Here is a 26320-nt window from a genome sequence, read left to right as displayed (position 1 = left end):
ACTTGTTCTTTGAAAGCTAACTCCCATTATCTTTTTCTTTTTTAGATATTCTTAGCTCCACACATGGAGAAGGCAATGGCACCCCACTCTAGTACTCCTGCCTGGAAAATCCCATGGACAGAGGAGCCTGGTGGGCTGCAGTCCATGGGGTCACTAAGAGTTGGACATGACTGGGCGATTTCATTTTCACTTTTCACTTTCATGCATTGGAGAAGGAAATGGCGGCCCACTCCAGTGTTCTTGCCTGGAGAATCCCAGGGACGGGGGAGCCTGGTGGGCTGCCGTCTGTGGCGTCACACAGAGTCGGACACGACTGAAGTGACTTAGCAGCAGCAGCAGCTCCATACAACTGCTTTCACACACTATCTCTTTCTTATTCGGCATTGCTATACTTGTTTGACCCTATTTGTTCACAGAAGAGTGAACCGAATTGAGCCAATCTCTGGGAGGGATACGTGGACAAGAGAGGGGCTAAAGTTAGCTAAGTTTTTAGGTAAAGGAGGCATTTTGGAGAAGTGGGAAGAAGTCTTGCAAAATGATGAAGACTGTCATTTATAGAGGCCAAGTGGATTGTAAAGAGCAGAATGTTCTGATGGCAAGGAGCAATAATTTAAAGCAGTGTGACAAGTAAAGGTAGAAGTAGAAAACTATTTTTTCACAAGACCCGGAGAAGTGCTGTGGCCTTAGGGAATAGAGGGATGTTAAAAAGTTGACACTTCAAATTCTTTTCAACTGAACAATGGAAGTTGTCAGTCTTAAATAGACGTATATACACTTAGTGTGATTAAGAGACCTGCATGGGTTTCTTTCAGTTTTCTACATATTTCTCAGGTTACCCATCATTTGTGAAACATTTCTGTTCTTTGTACTTCAGGATCAAGATGTCTCTTGGCATTTGTTGTAACTAGTTTTCATTTGTTTACATGTTGTTCACAGGAGATAATACAAGTATGTCCTGCCCTCGATTCCATACCCCTTAAGGAATGACCTCTGTCTAGACCTGTCAGTGATTCCAGGGCAGTCATCATATTGTAAACGCTGTATTGTATATTACAGTGCAGATTTTTATTGGCTGGTGTTTATAATGAATTCATATTCTTTTATTCAACAGATACCTACTGAATCCCAGACTCTCCTTTGTGTGGTGGGTGGGCAAGCTGAAGGAGGTCTATGCCCCTTGGAGCTCAGGTCCTTAAAAGTGTGGTTGGTGAAAGGGTGTGGACAGGCAATAAAAAAGTGAATAACTATATGAGATGAATTTAGATAATGATAACGGTGTTGAAGAAAATACAAGAAGATGGTGTGATAGTGTGAGTAGTGGTGGGAGTCAGAGAGGTATGGTGTGGTAAAGGCTCTTCCCAAGAGAGGGTAGTTTAACCAGGGAAACCTGAATGGTAGCATAAACTGAACACAGACTTTTAGGTAATCTTTTAAAAGCACAGGAACTTGTTAAAAGCTTTAATTTTCACAATCAGTATATTTATAAAAAGTGCTCTTGTATCCAGATTTAAACCGAGCGTTATGGATTTACTTAGAACTTGAAACGCTTGTTGTCGTTCAGTTGCTAAGTCATATCTGACTCTCTGTGACCCCATAGACTGCAGCACCCCAGGCTTCCCTGTCCTTCACTATCTCCCAGAGTTTGGTGATGCCATCCAACCATCTCATCCTCTGTTGCCCGCTTCTCCTCCTGCCCTCAGTCTTCCCCAGCATCAGGGTCTTTTCCAGTGAGCTGGCTGTTCGCATTAGGTGGCCGAAGTATCGGGGCTTCAGCTTCAGCGTCAGTCCTTATGGAGATTTTGTTGGACTAAAAACGGTAACTTTGGCAGTATAGCTGTTGTACTGTCAAACCCTGAGTGATGGTTTTTATCTTGGTTTAGGAAATTAAGAAAAATGAATTATACTTTTGTCATGTGTCAGACATTTATAGATGTTTGTATTCTTCTTATGTTAGGAAACAGAATGCTGAATATTAAATAAACAATATTGCAGTTAGCTTATGATTAAGTGTTTTTTCTTTTTTTCAGAAATTGATCACCCATGAGAAGTTTGAAAGTGCATGTGAAGAGCTGAATAATGCGTTACTTCGGGAACAGCAGGCTCAAATGCTACTGAATGAGCAGGCACAGCAACTACAGGAGTTGAATTATAGACTTGAATTACATTCCAGTGAGGAAGCTGACAAAAACCAAACTCTTGGAGAAGCTGTGAAGGTAGGAAAACACCCCTTGCAGAAGTCCCTTCCTTCCTGCACATGTGAGTCTCTCAGGGAATCATGTATATTTCTTGAATAGGGAAGTGATCCCAAGATACAAAATTTTATTCTATGTGAGTTTACAAGGATGAAACAAGTCGTGGCTCCAGGACTTTAATTCCAAACTTGTATACACATGTATTGAAAATGTAGAAGTAGACTTTGTTCGTTGGGAACCAAGTAGAGATTTTTCCAGTAACAATTTTATTCTTTAATTTATCGTCCTTATTTCCTCCTTTCTTTAGTTCTTTTTCTTGTTTTATGCCCTCCAAACATTGAAAATCAATGTGTCTTTTGGATTTGAAAGGTTTTGAGTCTCTCTGAATCTTATATTAAGGGTGTGTTGGAGGAGATTTAGAAAGAATTGTTCTCCTTGTCATTTGTTGGTGGGAAAGGTGTTTAGAAGGGAAAAAAGAAGTTATAATAAAATAATTGTCACTTGGAAGGCTTCATTAATGGATTTAGAGCTGTTATATCTCTTGGAAATGTTACCTGTAAATTGTAATAGAATTATAGTTTATGATTATATTATTTGTGAAATTTTCTCTAGTGAGATTATACACACTGGAATAGAACAACTAACTCCAGGAAAACCAACATAATGTAACACAGCCTACACAGTAGGTATTATGTATCATCCCTAAAAACAGTAAGCAATGCAGAGTGGGTGTATAATTAATTATAAAAATAATATATTTTTATTCTAATAGTTAACTACTAATATGAATGCTAATAATAAAATAGGCAAAATTTGTTGAGAACTCACAGTCCTTGATGGGATTGTTCTCATTTTGTAGATATGAAAACTCAGATACAAGGAGACACATAATTTGCACAATCATTAGTAAGTTATAGACCTAGGGATTCAGATTTTACATCCATCTTCCTTACATTGAGTGTATTACCGATAGGCAGCATACTTACACGAGGCTCTGTACTGTGGTCTCTATATTGTGGTCTCAAGATTGTTTTGTTTCATTCTTAAACTACCTCCTGTGAAACTGGTACTCTTATTGTTACCATCTTTTTGAAGAAATTGAAAGAGTTCAATGGACTTGCTCAGGGTCTCCTGGCCTATAAATATTGAAACTGGTAGTTTAAAAAAAAAAAATTATTAAAAATCATTAACCTAATTTCTTAAGATCTAGGTTTATTTCAGCTCCCTTTTCTTTATTATTTTTTTCTTTTTTTGCCATTATAAGTAATTCTAAGATAAGCAACCCTGCAGCTAAATCTTCTTACACATATTGTGATTATTTCCTTGGCATTCATTCCTAGGTAAAGAATTACTGGGTCTACAATGACATATTGGAGAAGGAAATGGCAACCCACTCCAGGATTCTTGCTTGAAGAATTCCATGGACATAGGAGCCTGGTGGGCTACAGTCCATGGGATCACAAAGAATTGGACATGACTGAGTGACTAACACACACACACACACACACACACACACACAAAATGACATATATTTTAAATTATAAATATTATCAACTGGCCTACAGAAAATTTTAACATTCTCTCCTAAAATGCATGAAAATTTCACTTTTTACTCAAGCTGGCTGTTACTGATACTGTTGAAGCATTTTTTTTTGGTCAATTTTATCAATGTATCATTGTTACTAGAATTATATTTCTTTGATTACTTGTCAAGTTGAATGTTTTTATAAGTATATTGGCCACTGAACAACATTTTTATGCTCCATATCCCATTAATAGATAAAGTAATTAGCCATGCTTTGAAAAACCATTTAACTCATATTGGAATCTTTTCTTTTTGCAATAGCTTATAATTGTATAATTATAAGCTATAATTTATATTTTTATATATTATAAATTATATCAGGTATAAATATATATAAATTATATAAGGTATAGTATCTTCCAGCAGATAAAAAGCTGTTGATATTAATTTCTTTAAAATACCAGTAGCTTAAATATTATTGTCAGGAGTGGAGAATTGTTTAATTACCATCTCTTAATTAGAACTAGCAGGTGGTATGTGAAAATGTTCTCTTGTGGGCCGCAGCATGGTTCATTGGAAAAAGCACTGGCCTTAGAACAAGTATTTTCAATTTTAAATCCCAGTACTGTCACTTTGGCAAATAATTTAGGCTTTCTGAGCCTTAGTTTCCTCTTCTGCAAAATTATGGATAATGATACTAAAGTTACGGGATTTTTATGAGAATTAAGATACTGTTTAAAAAGTAAGTTTATGCTTGATAAATATTCATTTGTGTTTTCCAATAACACTTAAATAGGTTTTTTTTTCCAATAACACTTAAATAGGTTTTTTTTGTGTTTCCTGTATATAAAAGTTCTTTAAAAAAATAAAGGAAACTATAAGCGAGGTGAAAAGACAGCCTTCAGAATGGGAGAAAATAATAGCAAACGAAGCAACTGACAAAGAATTAATCTCAAAAATATACAAGCAACTCCTGCAGCTCAATTCCAGAAAAATAAATGACCCAATCAATAAATGGGCCAAAGAACTAAACAGACATTTCTCCAAAGAAGACATATAGATTGCTGACAAACACATGAAAAGATGCTCAACATCACTCATTATCAGAGAAATGCAAATCAGAACCACAATGAGGTACCATTTCATGCCAGTCAGAATGGCTGCTATCCAAAAGTCTACAAGCAATAAATGCTGGAAAGGGTGTGGAGAAAAGGGAACCCTCTTACACTGTTGGTGAGAATGCAAATTAGTACAGCCACTATGGAGAATAGTGTGGAGATTCCTTAAAAAACTTGAAATAGAACTGCCATATGACCCAGCAATCCCATTGCTGGGCATACACACCGAGGAAACCAGAATTGAAAGAGACACGTGTACCCCAATGTTCATCGTAGCACTGTTTATAATAGCCAGGGCATGGAAGCAACCTAGATGTCCATCAGCAGATGAATGGATAAGAAAGCTGTGGTACATATACACAATGGAGTATCACTCAGCCATTAAAAAGAATACATTTGAATCAGTTCTAATGAGGTGGATGAAACTGGGGCCTATTATACAGAGTGAAGTAAGCCAGAAAGAAAAACACCAATACAGTATACTAACGCATATATATGGAATTTAGAAAGATAGTAATGATAATCCTGTGTGCGAGACAGCAAAAGAAACACAGGTGCATAGAACAGTCTTTTGAACTCTGGGAGAGGGCGAGGGTGGGATGATTTGGGAGAATGGCATTGAAACATGTATATTATCATATGTGAAATGAATTGCCAGTCCAGGTTCGATGCATGATACAGGGTGCTCGGGGCTGGTGCGCTGGGATGACCCAGAGGGAGGGGATGAGGAGGAAGGTGGGAGGGGGGGTTCAGGATGGGGAACACATGTACACCCATGATGGATTCATGTTGATGTATGGCAAAACCAATACAATATTGTAAAGTGATTAGCTTCCAATTAAAATAAATAAATTTATATTAAAAAATAAAAGTAAAAAAAATAAACTATTGCTGCTGCTGCTTTATAAAAACAAAATAAGATCATGAATAGAAGATACGGAAAATACAGAAAACAAGTTACTCGTAACTTACCATCTAATAACACCACTGTTTACATTTTGCCATTTTATTTATTATAGAAAGAAAAATGATTAAAGTTTTTATAAATCATACTTTGGGCTTGGTGCTCAGAATGGCCTTCCTTCATGATACAGCTAGATTTTGGGTAAAACACTTTATTATAGTGGTGTACTAAAGAGTAATGAAAATCTCCAAGGACAAATATCAAACTCCCACAAAACCCAGAGGGCAGAAGTCAGAGTTAGCATTGTGAGTGGGTGCTCGGCTTACCCTGCAGGTAAATTCCAAAACTAGTGCTGAAAAGAAAGTAAAGAAAGTTAGCAAGTTCTGTCCGACTCTTGCGATCCCACGAACTGTAGCCTGCCAGGCTCCTCTGTCCATGGGAGTCTCCAGGCAAGAATAGTGGAGTGGGTTGCCATTTCCTTCTCCAGGGGAACTTCCCAACCCAGGGATCAAACCTGGGTCTCCTGCATTCCAGGCAGATGCTTTACCATCTGAGCCACCAGGGAAGCCCCAATACGTTATCTGTACTTTCCAGAAAGGATTTTCTATGTAGATCATCATATTATTTGTTCTCTAGTACCAGTTTTATTTCTCTGTTCCAAGCCTTAATCCTTTATTTTCTCTTCCTTACTGCAATGGCTGGGATACAATGTTGAGGAGAAGTAAAGACAATTTTAAGAATTTTTTCTTAAATTTCTTCATTAAGAAGTAAGTTTGGTATAGGTTGCTATGAATTGCTCTAAGTTGATAATCCTTATCAGGTTAAAGGAGTTACCTTCCTAGATTATGCATAATTTTAAAAATCATGAATGGATATTGGATATTATGAATATATTTTATGCATCTACGGATTGCAGTGTTGGTTGGTGGGTTTAATCACTAAGTTGTGTCTGACTCTTGTGACCCCATGGTCTGTGCTCTGCCAGGTAACTCTGACCCTCAGATTTCCCAGGCAATAATACTGGAGTGGGTTGCCATTTCCTTCTCTGAGGGGGGTCTTCCTGACCCAGGGATCGAACCTTGGTCACCTACACTGCAGGTGGATTCTTAACCGACTGAGCCACCAGGGAAGTCTGCAATAGTCGTGATTTTTTTCTGTTACTCTCTTAGCAAGTTGAAATATATCAGGAATTGGCAGACTCTTGCCTCTACCTGTGTTTGTATAGTTTCTGAGCTGTGAATCGCTTTTACCTGTTTAAAGTTTCATAAACAATGAAAGATTAAAATCAAAGAAGAATAAATGACAGATTATATGTGGCATACAAAGTGAAAGTGAAAGAAAGTCGCTCAGTCATGTCAGACTCTTTGCGACCCCCTGGACTGTGGCCTACCAGGCTTCTCCATCCATGGGATTCTCCAGACAAGAATACTGGAGTGGGTTACCATTTCCTTCTCCAGGGTATCTTCCAGACCCAGGGATCAAACCTGGGTCTCCCGCATTGTAGGCAGACACTTTAACCTCTGAGCCACCAGGGAAGCCCTTAAGTGTGCTGACCCCTGACTTACATTAAGTATTCTAATGTTAAACCAGCCTTGCATTCTTGAAGTAAATGCAAGTTGGTTGAGATGATTTTTTTTTTTAATTACTTTGCCTCACTCAGATTAAGATTTTTATCCTAGGACTTTACAGTCTTTGTACTGTAATCATGATCACCCTGTAATTTTTCTCTCTCATACTGTCGTTTTCACTTTTTGGTATCAGGGTTTCGCTATCATGAAAGGTTTCTTACTCCAAACATGTGGAGTAGAAACTTTTGGATAGAATATAACAAATCAATTATGGAGTGTATCAGTCAGTCAGTCAGTTCAGTCATTCAGTTGTGTCCGACTCTTTGCGACCCCATGAATGGCAGCACTCCAGGCCTCCCTGTCCATCACCAACTCCCGGAGTTTATTCAAACTCATGTCCACCGAGTCGTTGATGCCATCCAGCCATTTCATCCTCTGTCGTCCCCTTCTCCTCCTGTCCCCAGTCACTCCCAGCATCAGAGTCTTTTCCAATGAGTCAACACTTTGCATGAGGTGGCCAAAGTACTGGAGTTTAAGATTCAGCATCATTCCCTCCAAAGAAATCCCAGGGCTGATCTTCTTCAGAATGGACTGGTGGGACCTACTTGCAGTCCAAGGGACTCTCAAGAGTCTTCTCCAACACCACATTTCAAAAGCATCAATTCTTTGGCGCTCAGCTTTCTTCACAGTCCAACTCTCACATCCATACATGACCACAGGAAAAACCATAGCCTTGACTAGACAGACCTTTGTTGGCAAAGTAATGTCTCTGCTTTTGAATATGCTGTCTAGGTTGGTCATAACTTTTCTTCCAAGGAGTAAGCGTCTTTTACTTTCATGGCTACAATCACCATCTGCAGTAATTTTGGAGCCCAAAAAAATAAAGTCTGACAACGTTTCCACTGTTTCCCCATCCATTTCCCATGAAGTGATGGGACCAGATGCCATGATCTTTGTTTTCTGAATGTTGAGCTTTAAGCCAACTTTTTCACTCTCCTTTCACTTTCATCAAGAGGCTTTTTAGATCCTCTTCACTTTCTGCCATAAGGGTGGTGTCATCTGCATATCTGAGGTTATTGATATTTCTCCTGGCAATCTTGATTCCAGCTTGTGCTTCTTCCAGTCCAGTGTTTCTAGTGATGTAGTCTGCATATAAGTTAAATAAGCAGGGTGACAATATACAGCCTTGACGTACTCCTTTTCCTATTTGGAACCAGTCTGTTGTTCCATGTCCAGTTCTAACTGTTGCTTCCTGACCTGTATATAGGTTTCTTAAGAGGCAGGTCCAGTGGTCTGGTATTCCCATCTCTTTCAGAATTTTCCAAGTTTATTGTGATCCACAGAGTCAAAAGCTTTGACATAGTTAATAAAGCAGAAATAGATGTGTTTCTGGAATTCTCTTGCTTTTTCTATGATCCAGCGGATGGGTTGTATCAGATCAGATCAGTCGCTCAGTCGTGTCCAACTCTTTGCAACCCCATGAATCACAGCACGCCAGGCCTCCCTGTCCATCACCAACTCCCGGAGTTCACTCAGACTCACATCCATCGAGTCAGTGATGCCATCCAGCCATCTCATTCTCTGTCGTCCCCTTCTCCTCTTGCCCCCAATCCCTCCCAGCATCAGAGTCTATTCCAATGAGTCAACTCTTCACATGAGGTGGCCAAAGTATTGGAGTTTCAGCTTTAGCATCATTCCTTCCAAAGAAATCCCAGGGCTGATCTCCTTCAGAATGGACTAGTTGGATCTCCTTGCAGTCCAAGGGACTCTCAAGAGTCTTCTCCAATACCACAGTTCAAAAGCATCAATTCTTTGGCGCTCAGCCTTCTTCACAGTCCAACTCTCACATCTATACATGACCACAGGAAAAACCATAGCCTTGACTAGACAGACCTTTGTTGGCAAAGTAATGTCTCTGCTTTTGAATATGCTATCTAGGTTGGTCATAACTTTCCTTCCAAGGAGTAAGCGTCTTTAAATTTCATGGCTGCAGTCACCATCTGCAGTGATTTTGGAGCCCAGAAAAATAAAGTCTGATACTGTTTCCTGTGTTTCCCCATCTATTTGCCATGAAGTGATGGGACCAGATGCCATGATCTTAGTTTTCTGAATGTTGAGCTTTAAGCCAACTTTTTCACTCTCCACTTTCACTCTCATCAAGAGGCTTTTGAGTTCCTCTTCACTTTCTGCCATAAGGGTGGTGTCATCTGCGTATCTGAGGTGATTGATATTTCTCCCGGCAATCTTGATTCCAGCTTGTGTTTCTTCCAGTCCACCGTTTCTCATGATGTACTCTGCATAGAAGTTAAATAAGCAGGGTGACAATATACAGCCTTGACGAATTCCTTTTCCTGTTTGGAACCAGTCTGTTGTTCCATGTCCAGTTCTAACTGTTGCTTCCTGACCTGCATACAAACTTCTCAAGAGGCAGATCAGGTGGTCTGGTATTCCCATCTCTTTCAGAATTTTCCACAGGTTATTGTGATCCACACAGTCAAAGGCTTTGGCATAGTCAATAAAGCAGAAATAGATGTTTTTCTGGAACTCTCTTGCTTTTTCCATGATCCAGCGGATGTGGGCAATTTGATCTCTGGTTCCTCTACCTTTTCTAAAATCAGCTTTAACATCAGGAAGTTCATGGTTCACATATTGCTGAAGCCTGGCTTGGAGAATTTTGAGCATTACTTTACTAGCATGTGAGATGAGTGCAATTGTGCAGTCGTTTGAGCATTCTTTGGCATTGCCTTTTTTTGGGATTGGAATGAAAACTGACCTTTTCCAGTCCTGTGGCCACTGCTGAGTTTTCCAAATTTGCTGGCATATCGAGTGCAGCACTTTCACAGCATCATCTTTCAGGATTTGGAATAACTCAACTGGAATTCCATCACCTCCACTAGCTTTGTTTGTAGTGATGTTTTCTAAGGCCCACTTGACTTCACATTCCAGGATGTCTGGCTCTAGGTCTGTGATCACCATCGTGATTATCTGGGTTGTGAAGATCTTTTTTGTACAGTTCTTCTGTGTATTCTTGCCATCTCTTCTTAATATCTTCTGCTTCTGTTAGGTCCATACCATTTGTGTCCTTTATCGAGCCCATCTTTGCATGGAATGTTCCTTTGGTATCTCTGATTTTCTTGAAGAGATCCTTAGTCTTTCCTATTCTGTTGTTTTCCTCTATTTCTTTGCATTGATTGCTGAAGAAGGCTTTCTTATCTCTTCTTGCTATTCTTTGGAACTCTGCATTCAGATGTTTATATCTTTCCTTTTCTCCTTTGCTTTTCACTTCTCTTCTTTTCACAGCTATTTGGAAGGCCTCCCCAGACAGCCATTTTGCTTTTTTGCATTTCTTTTCCATGGGGATGGTCTTGATCCCTGTCTCCTGTACAATGTCATGAACCTCATTCCATAGTTCATCAGGCACTCCATCTATCAGATCTAGGCCCTTAAATCTATTTCTCACTTCCACTGGATAATCATAAGGGATTTGATTTAGGTCATACCTGAATGGTCTAGTGGTTTTCCCCACTTTCTTCAATTTAAGTCTGAATTTGGCAATAAGGAGTTAATGGTCTGAGCCACAGTCAGCTCCTGGTCTTGTTTTTGCTGACTGTATAGAGCTTCTCCATCTTTGGCTGCAAAGAATATAATCAGTCTGATTTCGGTGTTGATCATCTGGTGATGTCCATGTGTAGAGTCTTCTCTTGTGTTGTTGGAAGAGGGTGTTTGCTATGACCAGTGCATTTTCTTGGCAAAACTCTATTAGTCTTTTCCCTGCTTCATTCCGTATTCCAAGACCAAATTTGCCTGTTATTCCAGGTGTTTCTTGACTTCCTGCTTTTGCATTCCAGTCCCCTATAATGAAAAGGACATCTGTTTTGGGTGTTAGTTCTAAAAGGTCTTGTAGGTCTTCATAGAACCATTCAACTTCAGCTTGTTCAGTGTTACTGGTAGGGGCAGAGACTTGGATTACTGTGATATTGAATGGTTTGCCTTGGAAACGAACAGAGATCATTCTGTCGTTTTTGAGATTGCATCCAAATACCACATTTCGGATTCTTTTGTTGACCATGATGGCCACTCCATTTCTTCTGAGGGATTCCTGCCCTCAGTAGTAGATATAATGGTCATCTGAGTTAAATTCACCAATTCCAGTCCATTTGAGTTCGCTGATTCCTAGAATGTCGACATTCACTCTTGCCATCTCTTGTTTGACCACTTCCAATTTGCCTTGATTCATGGACCTGACATTCCAGGTTCCTATGCAATATTGCTCTTTATAGCATCGGACCTTGCTTCTATCACCAGTCACATCCACAGCTGGGTATTGTTTTTGCTTTGGTTCCATCCCTTCATTCTTTCTGGAGTTATTTCTCCACTGATCTCCAGTAGCATATTGGGCACCTACTGTCCTGGAGAGTTTCTCTTTCAGTATCCTATCATTTTGCCTTTTCATACTGTTCATGGGGTTCTCAAGGCAAGAATACTGAAGTGGTTTGCCATTCCTTTCTCCAGTGGACGACATTCTGTCAGATCTCTCCACCATGACCTGCCCATCTTGGGTTGCCCCACGGGCATGGCTTAGTTTCATTGAGTTAGACAAGGCTGTGGACCTAGTGTGATTAGATTGACTAGTTTTCTGTGAGTATGGTTTCAGTGTGTTTGTCTAACTCAATGGGGTGTATAGCCAAGCTTAAAACAAAGTGAGAAAAATGTTCATGTACTGGAAATAAAGAAGATATCCAAAAGCAAATGGTAAGAGGAGGTGAAGTCTAAATGGCTCATTGGGATGTGCAAACCTAACTGGAGACTGAAGTTGATAGTCATAGTGTTAGGGAAGTCTAGGCTTCAAGTCCTGTGGACTTAAAATGAGCTACTCATGAGAACCATAGGGTCTGGAAAGGCTGCCCTTCTAGGAAAATGCAGCCTAGAAAGCCCCTTCCTACTAGCTACAGGGGATTTGATTTTTACTCAGGATATGACTTCTCTGGTAGCTCAGATGGTGAAGAATTTGCTTGCAGTGCAGGAGACCCAGGTTCAATCCCTGGGTTAGGAAGATCCCCTGTAGAAGGGAATGGCAACCTGCTCCAGTATTCTTGCTTGGGAAAATCCCATGGTCAGAGGAGCCTGACAGGCTACAGTCCACGGAGTTACAAAGAGCTGGACATGACTGAGAGACTCACACTTCATTTCTGGATGTGGAGTAGCAGAGAAGTCACAAAGAAACTAGAACCCCAGGCTGGGTGTAGAGTCTTAGTATATCCTACTTTTATGTCCAAGGGCTATTCAACTGAGGAATTATCTTTAGAATGGTCCAAGTCTTATAGAAGCAGTGTGATGTTTTAGAAGAAAACAAAATATTCAGCAAGGATACTTCTATAACTCATAGAACACACAAAAAACTTTTATGGAAAATTCAACATTACAAACATGTAAAGAAATGAGTTGTATATCAAATGAGAAAATTTACATCTGAGGTTGTAATACTTACATCTGAGGTTGGAATACTTAAAGTATTGAGAGATGTTTAAGTGTTTTTTAAATGCTTTAAGAAGTAAGACATGGGTATATATAAGGCAAGAAATGAAAAGGTAGTCACTGAAATTAAAAACTCCGCAAATGATTTGAACATTGGGGAAAAGGTACTAGTGGATTAAAAGTTAGTTGAGGGAAAAATATGTATGGTTCAGTGTATTTTGACAAATGTATACATATATGTAAGTACCATCAGAGTCAAGACAATAGAAATTTTTATCCCCCAAATTTCTGTTGTACTCTGTTGCATTCAATTCCCATTTTTAAAAAAACACTCTTCCTGCTATAGCCTGGTAGCCACGTACCAGTATCGCTCTAGATTAGATTTGATTTTACTAGAGCGTAACATAAATGGTCTTGTAGGTCTTCATAGAACTGTTCAACTTCAGCTTCTTCAGTGTTACTGGTTGGGGCATAGACTTGGATTACTGTGATATTGAATGGTTTGCCTTGGAAACGAACAGAGATCATTCTGTCATTTTTGAGATTGCATCCAAGTACTGCATTTCGGACTCTTTTGTTGACCATGATGGCCACTCCATTTCTTCTGAGGGATTCCTGCCTGCAGTAGTAGATATAATGGTCATCTGAGTTAAATTCACCAATTCCAGTCCATTTGAGTTCGCTGATTCCTAGAATGTCGACATTCACTCTTGCCATCTCTTGTTTGACCACTTCAGCTATACGTGAACTGTGAACTTCCTGATGTTCAAGCTGGTTTTAGAAAAGGTAGAGGAACCAGAGATCAAATTGCCAACATCTGCTGGATCATGGAAAAAGCAAGAGAGTTCCAGAAAAACATCTATTTCTGCTTTATTGACTATGCCAAAGCCTTTGACTATGTGGATCACAATAAACTGTGGAAAATTCTGAAAGAGATGGGAATACCAGACCACCTGATCTGCCTCTTGAGAAGTTTGTATGCAGGTCAGGAAACAACAGTTAGAACTGGACATGAAACAACAGACTGGTTCCAAACAGGAAAAGGAGTTCGTCAAGGCTGTATATTGTCACCCTGCTTATTTAACTTCTATGCAGAGTACATCATGAGAAACGCTGGACTGGAAGAAACACAAGCTGGAATCAAGATTGCCGGGAGAAATATCAATCACCTCAGATATGCAGATGACACCACCCTTATGGCAGAAAGTGAAGAGGAACTCAAAAGCCTCTTGATGAGAGTGAAAGTGGAGAGTGAAAAAGTTGGCTTAAAGCTCAACATTCAAAAAACTAAGATCATGGCATCTGGTCCCATCACTTCATGGGAAATAGATGGGGAAACAGGGGAAACAGTGCCAGACTTTATTTTTCTGGGCTCCAAAATCACTGCAGATGGTGACTGCAGCCATGAAATTAAAAGACCCTACTCTTTGGAAGGAAAGTTATGACCAACCTAGATGGCATATTCAAAAGCAGAGACATTACTTTGCCAACAAAGGTTCGTCTAGTCAAGGCTATGGTTTTTCCTGTGGTCATGTATAGATGTGAGAGTTGGACTGTGAAGAAGGCTGAGCACCGAAGAATTGATGCTTTTGAACTGTGGTGTTGGAGAAGACTCTTGAGAGTCCCTTGGACTGCAAGGAGATCCAACTAGTCCATTCTGAAGGAAATCAGCCCTGGGATTTCTTTGGAAGGAATGATGCTAAAGCTGAAACTCCAATACTTTGGCCACCTCATGTGAAGAGTTGACTCATTGGAAAAGACTCTGATGCTGGGAGGGATTGGGTGCAGGAGGAGAAGGGGACAACAGAGGATGAGATGGCTGGATGGCATCACTGACTCGATGGACGTGAGTCTGAGTGAACTCCGGGAGTTGGTGAGGGACAGGGAGGCCTGGCGTGCTGCGATTTGTGGGGTTGCAAAGAGTCGGACACGACTGAGCGACTGATCTGATCTGATCTAATCTGAACATAAATGGAATCAGACAGTATGTACTCTTGTGTCTGACTCCTTTCGTTTGATGTAACATTTTTGAAATTCATCTGTGTTGTTTCTTTATACTGTTGAGTAGTATTCCATTATGTGGATATACAGCAATTTATTTATCCATTCACCTGTTGATAGGCATTTAGTTTGTTTTCATTTAGGGCCATTATGAATAAAGCTGCTAAGAACATTCCTGTACAAATCCCTATGTGGATACATGTTTTGACTCCTCCTGGATAATACCTAGGAGTGGAAATTCTGGGTCATATGATAAGAGTACATTTAAAATTTTAAGAAATTGCCAAGGTCTTTTTCCAAAGAGGCTGCATGATTTTGCATTTCCAATGACCTTGGAATATGAGTTCCATTGGCTTCATATCCTGGTGAATACTTGACATTGCTAGTCTTTTTCTCTGTTCTTGTGAGTGTGTAACAGTGGTATCTTTCTTTATTTGATCTTGCATTTCACTGATGACTAATGATGTTAAGCATCTTTTAGTATACTTATTATAATTAGTCATTTATATTTCTTCTTTGGGGCCTCCCTGGTGGCTCAGATGGTAAAGAATCTACTTGTAATGCAAGAGGCCCCGGTTCGATCCCTGGGTCACTTAGTTCCCCTGGAGAAGGAAATGGCAACCCACTCGAGTATTCTTGCCTGGGGAATTCCATGAACAAAGGAGTCTGGCGGGCTACAGTCCATGGGGTCCCAAAGGAATGTCTTCTTTGTGAAATATATGTTCAGAACATTTGATATTATAAGCTTTGGGGTTTTGTTTTCTTATTCTATTCCAAAATAGAATTCTTTCTGTTTTCTGTATACAAGTCCTCTGTTGGATGCATATTGAGAATATTATCTTCCATTCTGTGATTGGCCTTTTCATTGTCTTAACAGTGTCTCTCAAGTAGAAGAAGTTTTAAAATTTGAAAAATTTTAAATGTTATGGTTAATTTTTGTCTTTTACCTAAGAAATGTTTCCTACTGTGATGCAGAAAGACTTTTGCCTATATTTTCCTTTAGCCAATTCATGCTTTAAGCTTTTACTTTTAGGTCTATGATTCACTTTGAGTTAATTTTTATATATGATTTGATGTAAGGGTTGAATAGATGTTGAGTTGTTCCAGTGCACACATATTTACCATATTTGAACCATATTTCCTTTTTTTTTAAATTTTATTTTATTTTTAAACTTTACATAATTGTATTAGTTTTGCCAAATATCAAAATGAATCCATCACAGGTATACATGTGCTCCCCATCCTGAACCCTTCTCCCTCCTCCCTCCCCATACCATCCCTCTGGGTTGTCCCAGTGCACCAGCCCCAAGCATCCAGTATCGTGCATCGAACCTGGACTGGCATCTCGTTTCATACATGATATTTTACATGTTTCAATGTCATTCTCCCAAATCTTCCCACCCTCTCCCTCTCCCACAGAGTCCATAAGACTGTTCCATACATCAGTGTCTCTTTTGCTGTCTCGTACACAGGGTTATTGTTATCATCTTTCTAAATTCCATATATATGCGTTAGTATACTGTATTGGTGTTTTTCCTTCTGGCTTACTTCACTCTGTATAATAGGCTCCAGTTTCATCCACCTCATTAGAACTGATTCAAATGTATTCTTTTTAATGGCTGAGTAATACTCCATTGTGTATATGTACCACAGCTTTCTTATCCATTCATCTGCTGATGGACATCTAGGTTGCTTCCATGTCCTGGCTATTATAAACAGTGCTGTGATGAACATTGGGGTACACGTGTCTCTTTCCCTTCTGGTTTCCTCAGTGTGTATGCCCAGCAGTGGGATTGCTGGATCATAAGGCAGTTCTATTTCCAGTTTTTTAAGGAATCTCCACACTGTTCTCCATAGTAGCTGTACTAGTTTGCATTCCCACCAACAGTGTAAGAGGGTTCCCTTTTCTCCACACCCTCTCCAACATTTATTATTTGTAGACTTTTGGATCGCAGCCATTCTGACTGGTGTGAAATGGTACCTCATAGTGGTCTTGCTTTGCATTTCTCTGATAATGAGTGATGTTGAGCATCTTTTCATGTGTTTGTTAGCCATCTGTATGTCTTTTTGGAGAAATGTCTATTTAGTTCTTTGGCCCATTTTTTGATTGGGTCATTTATTTTTCTGGAGTTGAGCTGTAGGAGTTGCTTGTATATTTTTGAGATTAGTTGTTTGTCGGTTGCTTCATTTGCTATTATTTTCTCCCATTCTGAAGGCTGTCTTTTCACCTTGCTGATAGTTTCCTTTGATGTGCAGAAGCTTTAAGGTTAATTAGGTCCCATTTGTTTATTTTTGCTTTTATTTCCGATATTCTGGGAGGTGGATCATAGAGGATCCTGCTGTGATGTATGTCAGAGAGTGGTTTGCCTATGTTCTCCTCTAGGAGTTTTATAGTTTCTGGTCTTATGTTTAGATCTTTAATCCATTTTGAGTTTATTTTTGTGTATGGTGTTAGAAAGTGTTCTAGTTTCATTCTTTTACAAGTGGTTGACCAGTTTTCCCAGCACCACTTGTTAAAGAGATTGTCTTTAATCCATTGTATATTCTTGCCTCCTTTGTCAAAGATAAGGTGTCCATATGTGCGTGGATTTATCTCTGGGCTTTCTATTTTGTTCCATTGATCTATATTTCTGTCTTTGTGCCATATTTCCTTTTTATAATCTTATATTTTCATCTAGTATTATTTTCCTTCTGCTTTAAGAACTTTCGTTAGCATTTTGTACAGTGGATGTCTTTATTATTGGGAAGTATAAGGGTAGCCATAAGGTACTCTCACTCTGAGAACCTCTGGTGTAAAGTTATTGAGATGACCTGGGAAAGATAAGAGCCAGAGTAAAGTGGAGGATTGGCTTTAGATAGGAGGGACACTTCCTTATTATATATGTAGAAAAAGAGTATTAGATGAGGGCATTAGAGGGCAGACTTTCTCACTGATGTTTCTTTTTTCCTTGTGGAGGAGGCAGATTCATACTTATTGAATAAAGAGGAAATTTGGAGGAGGAAAATAGTTGAAGAGTAGAGAAGATTTGAAATAGTTAATTGCAAAGAGTAGGGAGATAAATCAACAATAGAAATATGACCAATGTGCTAGGTAAAAATATAACTGGAGGGCTCCTTTGAGACTGATCATTAGGTTAAACAGTAAATGGGAAAGGATATTTGTTTGATATCATAAAGCAGGATACCCGAATCAGTGCTTTGGGATGCAGAACAAATTATGGGATAAAAAGTTCAGAGTTTGAGTATGAAATGGGATTAAGTAGAGGACATGAAGAGGCCAAGGAAAAAATGAGAGGTCATATTTATAGATGTGTTGCCCATATTATCTTTCAAGTTACCCAAATCTATAGAGTAGATATTGGAGTGAGATAAAAGCTATGAACCAGTTACATATAGCTGATGCTAAGTCACTTCAGTCGTGTCCGACTCTGTGTGACCCCATAGACGGCAGCCCACCAGGCTCCCCCGTCCCTGGGATTTTCCAGGCAAGAACACTGGAGTGGGTTGCCATTTCCTTCTCCAATGCATGAAAGTAAAAAGTGAAAGTTAAGTCGCTCAGTCGTGTCAGACTCCCAGCGACTCCATGGATTGCAGCCTACCAGGCTCCTCCGTCCATGGGATTTTCCAGGCAAGAGTACTGGAGGGGGGTGCGATGGCCTTCTCCACATATAGCTGAGAACCAGCATAAATGTATTTTCAGTGTGTAGTATTTCCAATGTATGTAATTTAGGTTAGCATTAGAGGTGTACTAATATGGTAGCCACTACCACATGTATCTACTTAAATTAATTAAAATTAAAAATTCAGTTCCTCAGTCACTATATCTACATTTTGAGTATGGAGTAGCCTCATGTGTCTAGTGACAGCCAGACTAGCAGCACAGATACAGAAAGCACCTGTCATCACAGAAAGATCTATTGGACAGCGCTAGTGTGGAGGACAGGTGCATTTAGATCTGTCTCAGACCCATTAGGCATGAAAATGGACACTTTACTGTAATATTCTTTCCATTATGCAGAAACATTTTGGAGCCAAACGGCTTAGGAAAGATAAGCTCTATTGTCGATTGAATTAACAGAACTAGTTTAACAGTGGTAAAGTCTCTAAGAACTCAGAAGTCAGTGAAGGGAGCATACTCTGAAGATAGAAACTATAGTTAAATAATAACACATCTCTCTCTTATTGGGAACTATAGACAAATGAATATGGGAAACATAGTATGGAAAAAAGTATAGCCAATTGAAGATTTGTTTATTTTTTCCTTATTCCGCAGTCCCTTCCTGAGATATTTTATATTGTTGACCTGGCCTATAGTATCTTTAGTTCTACTGCACTTCTGAGGAAGTTTGCTAGGCAACCTTTATTTAGTATGGGTAGTCTGTAAAACGACAAAAGCTACATTTCTAATGTAATTTTTTTCAATGACTTTGAGTAAGCTTATGTTTAAATATAGTAACTACTTAAATGAAGCATTTTATCTGGGATCCTGCTTTATGTGTTTTTATGTTTAACTGAGTGCAGATTCTGGTTACTGGTAGACTCTCTGTGTTAATGGAGTAGGTAAAAGAATGATTGACAAAAAATACTGTTACTTCAGTGAGAGAGTTGACCTGTGGTTACAATACTTATAGGAGCTAATACAGAAAAGTGTACCTGAAAATGGGTTGCTGCTGTGACAGTACCTAAAGCATGAGGCACTGGCAGAAAGATCAGGCAGTTTGTGGTGAGGAAATTGGTATCAGAAGTGGAAAGATGGAAATTCATGTAAGCTGTGGCCGAACATTTGACAAAGCTATACTTGTGATAATTTAGGAAGCTAACTTTCCCTGTAGTTCTAGGGAAAGTGGCTGATATATGTTGGCTTCGACATTCTGCTTTGAACAAGGTGTTATAAGAAAGAAAGGAACTCATGAAAGAATTAGTTGGCTTATGAATATCAAAGAAAGGGCAGAGAGAGAGAGTCAAAATCTGGGGCCAAAAGGAGCTGATTATGACTCAAGCCCATGGCAAAGAACAAATTGGGGTATGGCTTTCTTACTCTAACCTGCTGTCTTAGATGGCTTCAAGATAACCACCATTATGTTCCGGTGAGCTTCCCTGGTAGCTCAGCTGGTAAAGAATCTACCTGCAATGGGAGACCCGGGTTTGCTTCCTGGGTTGGGAAGATCCCCTGGAGGAGGCAATCCACTCCAGTAGTCTCGCCTGGAGAATGCCAATGGATGGAGGAGCCTGGCGGGCTACAGTCCATGGGTGGCACAGAGTTGGACATGACTGAGCAACTAAGCACAGCACAGCACACACACTATACCAGTGTGCACCACTGGAAAGCCCCTGGTGAGGATAATCTCCAAGAAAGAATCTTGTATTTATTGGTACATGGCACTGACTGGAAGTAAACATCTTAAAACCATACCAAATTTTGTGTTGCCGAGACTAAAATTGTTGTTGTTCAGTCACTAGTTCGTATCTGACTCTTTGCAATGCTATGGACAGGAGCACATGAGGCTTCCCTGTCCCTCACCATCTCCCAGAGTTTGCTCAAATTCATGTCTGTTGAGTCGTGATGCCATTCAGCCATTTCATCCTGTCACCCTCTTTTCCTCTTGACCTCAATATTTATTGGCATCAGGGTCTTTTCCAATGAGTCAGCTCTTCACATCAGGTGGCCAAAATATTGGAGCTTCAGCTTCAGCATCAGTCCTTCCAATGAATATTCAGGGTTGATTTCCTTTAGGATTGACTAGTTTGATCTATACTCCAGGGGACTCTTGACTAAAATAATCTTTTACCCTTTGAGTCTTAAACAATAAGGTCTATTCATATATCATTTTAATTGATGCACAGAATTCCATACTGTAAATAAGTTGCATTTGTTTATTTAGTCATCTACGATGGGCATTAGATTTGTATCAGTTTTTAAGATATTATAGATTTGAAGAAGAAGGCTGAATTCTTGGCAAGGCCATGATAGATCTAGTTCTGGTACATATCCTAAACTCAGTAAATTTTATTTTATTGAATTTAGTCACATGGTAGAGCTACTATTTGCATCTGCATATACAGTAGAATAATTGGTCAGTATAATTCATTTTAGAATAGGACCTATGATTTGTAGTTTCAGTGAATGGAAGGCCTTGAGAATGCCGTGGTATTGGCATTTGTGATATTCCTCTGCGCTTGATGTATTCCTTTGAAAAAGGATAATATTCCTAGTGTGAATCAATTCTATCAGTTACAGAGCAATATTGAAAAACAAAGCATCTGAAATAGCCCATTGGTCTCCCCAAATAATACTGATACCTGTAAATGCTCAAACTACCACACAATTGCACTCATCTCACATGCTAGTAAAGTAATGCTCAAAATTCTCCAAGCCAGGCTTTAGCAATATGTGAACCGTGAACTTCCTCATGTTCAAGCTGGTTTTAGAAAAGGCAGAGGAACCAGAGATCAAATTGCCCACATCCACTGGGTCATGGAAAAAGCAAGAGAGTTCCAGAAAAACATATATTTCTGCTTTATCGACTATGTCAAAGCCTTTGACTGTGGATCACAGTAAACTGTGGAAAATTCTGAAAGAGATGGGAATACAAGACCACCTGATCTGCCTCTTGAGAAATTTGTATGCAGGTCAGGAAGCAACAGTTAGAACTGGACATGGAACAACAGACTGGTTCCAAATAGGAAAAGGAGTACGTCAAGGCTGTATATTGTCACCCTGCTTATTTAACTTCTATGCAGAGTACATCATGAGAAACGCTGGACTGGAAGAAACACAAGCTGGAATCAAGATTGGCGGGAGAAATATCAATCACCTCAGATATGCAGATGACACCACCCTTATGGCAGAAAGTGAAGAGGAACTCAAAAGCCTCTTGATGAAAGTGAAAGGAGAGTGAAAAAGTTGGCTTAAAGCTCAACATTCAGGAAACTAAGATCATGGCATCCGGTCCCATCACTTCATGGGAAATGGATGGGAAAACAGTGGAAACAGTGTCAGACTTTATTTTTTTGGGCTCCAAAATCACTGCAGATGGTGACTGCAGCCATGAAATTAAAAGATGCTTACTCCTTGGAAGGAAAGTTATGACCAATAACTTTATAATAGATAGCATATTCAAAAGCAGAGACATTACTTTGCCAACAAAGGTCTGTCTAGTCAAGGCTATGGTTTTTCCTGTGGTCATGTATGGATGTGAGAGTTGGACTGTGAAGAAGGCTGAGCGCCGAAGAATTGATGCTTTTGAAGTGTGGTGTTGGAGAAGACTCTTGAGAGTCCCTTGGACTGCAAGGAGATCCAGCCAGTCCATTTGGAAGGAGATCAGCCCTGGGATTTCTTTGGAAGGAATGATGCTAAAGCTGAAACTCCAGTACTTTGGCCACCTCATGCAAAGAGTTGACTCATTGGAAAAGACTCTGATGCTGGGAGGGATTGGGGGCAAGAGTAGAAGGGGACGACAGAGGATGAGATGGCTGGATGGCATCACTGACTCGATGGACGTGAGTCTGAGTGAACTCCGGGAGTTGGTGATGGACAGGGAGGCCTGGTGTGCTGTGATTCATGGGATCGCAAAGAGTCGGACACGACTGAGCGACTGAACTGAACTGAACTGAACTGAACCGGTCCCAACCTAGTCAGTATTATTTGGGGAGACCAGTGAGCTATTTCAGATGCTTTGTTTTTCAATATTTCTCTGTAACTGATAGAACTGAGTAACACTAGGAAAATGGAAGGCCTTGAGAATGCTGTGGTGTGGCACATGTGGTGTTCCTCTTTGCACTGGAGGTGTTCTTTTATTGACAGCAGATCCCTCATACACTAGTTCCTTTGTCTAACCCAACTCCTATTCCTGTGTCCTCTTCGTCCTCTTTTCCGCCCTCTGCTGCCTTCCGCCGTCCTGTGCTTCTTCTCACAGAGCTGGGGCAGCCTCGCAGGGGCTCCAGGCTTGTGCCTCTTCCCCGCTCCCTGTCTCATCCTTTGCCTTCTTGCAGCTGTTTTGCCTTTACCTTGTTCGTGTCTTTTTTAACAGAAAATGAACTCTGTGCTTTATTACTTTCCTATCTCAAAACTTAATTATGCTTACACTATGGACAGGAAAGAAGTAAGAAGAAAAAAGGGTATGCTTTTCAGATTTCACAGGAAATAATTGGCGAAGATATTTTGGAGTAATTGTGGCAAAAGGTCACATTTTATGAATATTTGCCCTCTTTTTATTTAATAGTATCCTAACCTTTATATTATTAATATTATTTGCAATACTCTGCAGTTATAGAATGGGAATGTTGCAATGAAGTCATTTATTCACTTAATTTTGAATAAATAGCCAAATTTTCTCTAGTAATCTTTTACACAAAAGAACCCTCAAATTCATTTACTTTAAAAAATGTAAACATTTTTTAGTTGATGAACCATGATTATAATAATAATTAACATCTATCATGTAACCCATTTTCATAAAGTAGGATTATTAGCATCATTACTTAATTTAAAAGTCTTATCATTTTTTAACTTTAATCCCATATATGTATTTTTTATCTTTCTAATGACTTATACCATTGAGACCTATAGGGTAGTCAATTATATTTCAAGGTCAGAGAAAAAAGAATTAAGAAAACAAAAGCTCTCAGATAATTTTTTAAAAAATAATAATTTAGCAGAAGACTCAGGCTAGAGGCTAGAAGATTGACATAGAGTTTTTTTCCCCATTTATGTTAGTCTGGGCACAAGAGAAAAATACATATAAAATAAAATACATTTTCTTTTAAATTTATTGTGATATTTTCCTTTTTTTCAAAGTATAGATACTCATATATAATTTTAAGACACCTTTTTCCATGTTTATCTGTCCTTTATGAATAGTAATTGTCATGCTTCTTCATGCCTGTGCTGAGTCACTTTGTTTGTGTATGACTCTTTGCAACCCTATGGACCATGGCCCTCTAGGTTCCTCTGTCCATGGATTCTCCAGGCAAGAATCCTAAAGTGGGTTGCCATTTCCTTCTCCAGGGGATCTTCCCCACCCAGGGATTGAACCCATGTCTCTTTACATCTCCTGCATTGGCAGGTGAGTTCTTTACCTCTAGTGTCACCTGGGAAGCCCATCATGCTTCTTGTTTTTTTTTGGTTACTTTTCTCAGTCACTCAGTCATGTCCAACTTTTTGCAACCCCATGGACTGCAGCATGCCAGGCTTCCCTGTCCTTCACCATCTCCCAGAGTTTGCTCAAATTCGTGTCCATCGAGTCAGTGATACCATCCAGCCATCTCATCCTCTGTTGTCCTCTTCTCCTCCTGCCTTCAGTCTTTCCCAGTTTCAGGGTCTTTTCCAATCAGTTGGCTCTTTGCATCAGGAGGCCAAAGTATCAAAGCTTCAGCTTCAGCATCAGTCCTTCCAATGAATATTCAAGACTGATTTCCTTTAGAATTGGCTGGTTTGATCTCTTGCTGTACAAGGGACTCTCAAGAGTCTTCTCCAACACCACAGCTCAAAAGCCTCAATTCTTTGGTGCTCAGCCTTCTTTATGGTCCAACTCTCACATCCATACATGACTGCTGGAAAAACCATAGCTTTGACTGTACAGACCTTTGTCGGCAAAGTAATGTCTCTGCTTTTTAATACGCTGTCTAGATTTGTCATAGCTTTTCTTCCAAGGAGCCGGTGTCTTTTAATTTCATGGCTTCAGTTGCCATCATGCTTCTTAATTGAGTGTGAGTGCTAAGCTTTGATTGGGCTTCCCTGGTGGCTTAGTGGTAAAGAATCCACCTGCAGTGCAAGAGATGTGGGCTCAATCCCTGGAACGGGAAGATCCCTCAGAGAAGAAAATGGCAACCCACCACAGTATTTTTGCCTGGGAAATCCCAGAAACAGAGGAGCCTAGTGGGCTACAGTCCTTGGGGTTGCAAAGAGTGGACAGGACTTAACAACCTAACAACCACCACTACCACCACCACCTTTGGATAGATTATATATTTAAATATTACTTTAAATACTTTGAATCATACAGTTCAACTTTGTGTAAAATTTTTTTAGAAGTGTCGTTTTAGTTTGCTTTTTCTGATTAAACATGCTCTCAGTAAGAAAAACTTTAAAAACACAGAAGAAACAAACATAAATTTTTTGTAATCCCATCATCATCCATATATAAACATTATGAATATTTTGACAAATAAAACTGGAAGTATGGTGTATATATATATAGTTTTGTATTCTGTTTTTGGAGGCAGAATGACCTTGTTTACATTTGCAGCATATAAACATGAATATAGACAATGGTTATGCAAAAATGGGAACAGAGACCAGTTATATGTAAGAGTTAATTTAGAGCAGAGATGATAGTGGCTTGAGGGGGCTGGTAGAAGTAAAGAGTGGTGAGATTCTGGACTTATTTGCATTTTGACAGTACAACTTACAGAATTTCTGATTTGTATGTGAAGTATGAAAGAGATGACTCAAGGATGATCTTCAGCAATTGGGTGAATGAGATTGATACTTAAACTGTCAATTATTTTAATAAGCCATGTAATATTCCATCATGTGAATGTACTTAAATGTATTTAAATGTTTTCCTGTTGTTGGATATTCAGATTGTGTCCCTTTTCACTGTTAAAAATTAGTATGTATATCTTACAATTAAGTCTTTGACCATGGAGTTGATTGTATTCTCAAGATAGAGCTCAAGATGCAGATTTTTTGGGTTCAAAAGACATAGCTCTTTTAAAGTGGTGTGTGTGTCTTTAAAGCTGTGAATATTTTTTCAGAACCCATGTTTACATTGAGTGTATACGAGCACCTGCTTTGCCCCATCCTCATTGGCTTTGGGTGTCAGTACATATTATTGTGAAAACACAAGTAACAGCAAATCAAAACTAGGAAGCTTTGCCAGTTTGGCAAATAAGAAATGATATATTGTTTTGTTTTGCACTGAGCATAAAGAATAACAATGAATTTCCACACACACAGATGTTTTTTGTTCACATAGTTCTGTGTGAAGGTAATTTGCTATTTGTAGTGTGGTAGTGGTAGTGGTGGTTTAGTTGCTAAGTCATGTCTGACTCTTGTGACCCCATGGACTGTAGCCCACAAGGCTCCTCTGTCCATGGGATTCTCCAGGCAAGAATACTGGAGTGGGTTGCCATTTCCTTCTCCAATTTGTGTAGTTTTAGAAAAGAGGAAGAACTAAAATTTCTGAGTATATACTTCAGTTAGATATATTGTGAGGCACTTCATATTATTTTATTTAACAGTTACAAAATGCTCAGAGATAAGTATTATTGTTTAAATTTTATATATAAAGAAACATATCTGCAGAGAATTTGCCAATATACATACAGAAATTGCTGTATAGAGAAGCAGAATACATTTATTAATATTGCTTGAAAGCCTTCTGTTTGGGATGTTACTAGGTTTAAAGGGAGAAGGCAATGGCACCCCACTCCAGTACTCTTGCCTGGAAAATCCCATGGACGGAGGAGCCTGGAAGGCTGCAGTCCATGGGGTAGCTAAGAGTCGGGCATGACAGAGTGACTTCACTTTCACT

General features: G+C 39.4%; 1 protein-coding gene and 1 non-coding gene across 10 annotated transcripts in view; one reads left to right on the top strand and one right to left on the bottom strand.

Annotated features, from left to right (window-relative positions):
* CCDC171 (coiled-coil domain containing 171) overlaps window positions 1-26320 on the top strand; it is a 341501-nt gene that overhangs the window by 164960 nt on the left and 150221 nt on the right. For all 9 annotated transcript variants that reach the window (XR_011568027.1, XM_070794512.1, XM_070794515.1 and 6 more), the window contains one exon: window positions 2028-2213. Coding sequence is in view for 8 of the 9 variants with exons in the window: in XM_070794512.1 (XP_070650613.1) it covers window positions 2028-2213 (186 nt within the window). In the remaining variant the exon portion in view is untranslated. The remainder of the gene's footprint in view (window positions 1-2027; window positions 2214-26320) is intronic.
* TRNAS-GGA (transfer RNA serine (anticodon GGA)) lies at window positions 6233-6304 on the bottom strand. Its single transcript has one exon. It is a non-coding gene; the product is annotated as a tRNA-Ser (tRNA).

Source organism: Bos indicus, chromosome 8 (genome assembly GCF_029378745.1).
Source record: "Bos indicus isolate NIAB-ARS_2022 breed Sahiwal x Tharparkar chromosome 8, NIAB-ARS_B.indTharparkar_mat_pri_1.0, whole genome shotgun sequence".
Taxonomy (NCBI): domain Eukaryota; kingdom Metazoa; phylum Chordata; class Mammalia; order Artiodactyla; family Bovidae; genus Bos; species Bos indicus.
This window is presented reverse-complemented; position numbering and strand designations above follow the sequence as displayed.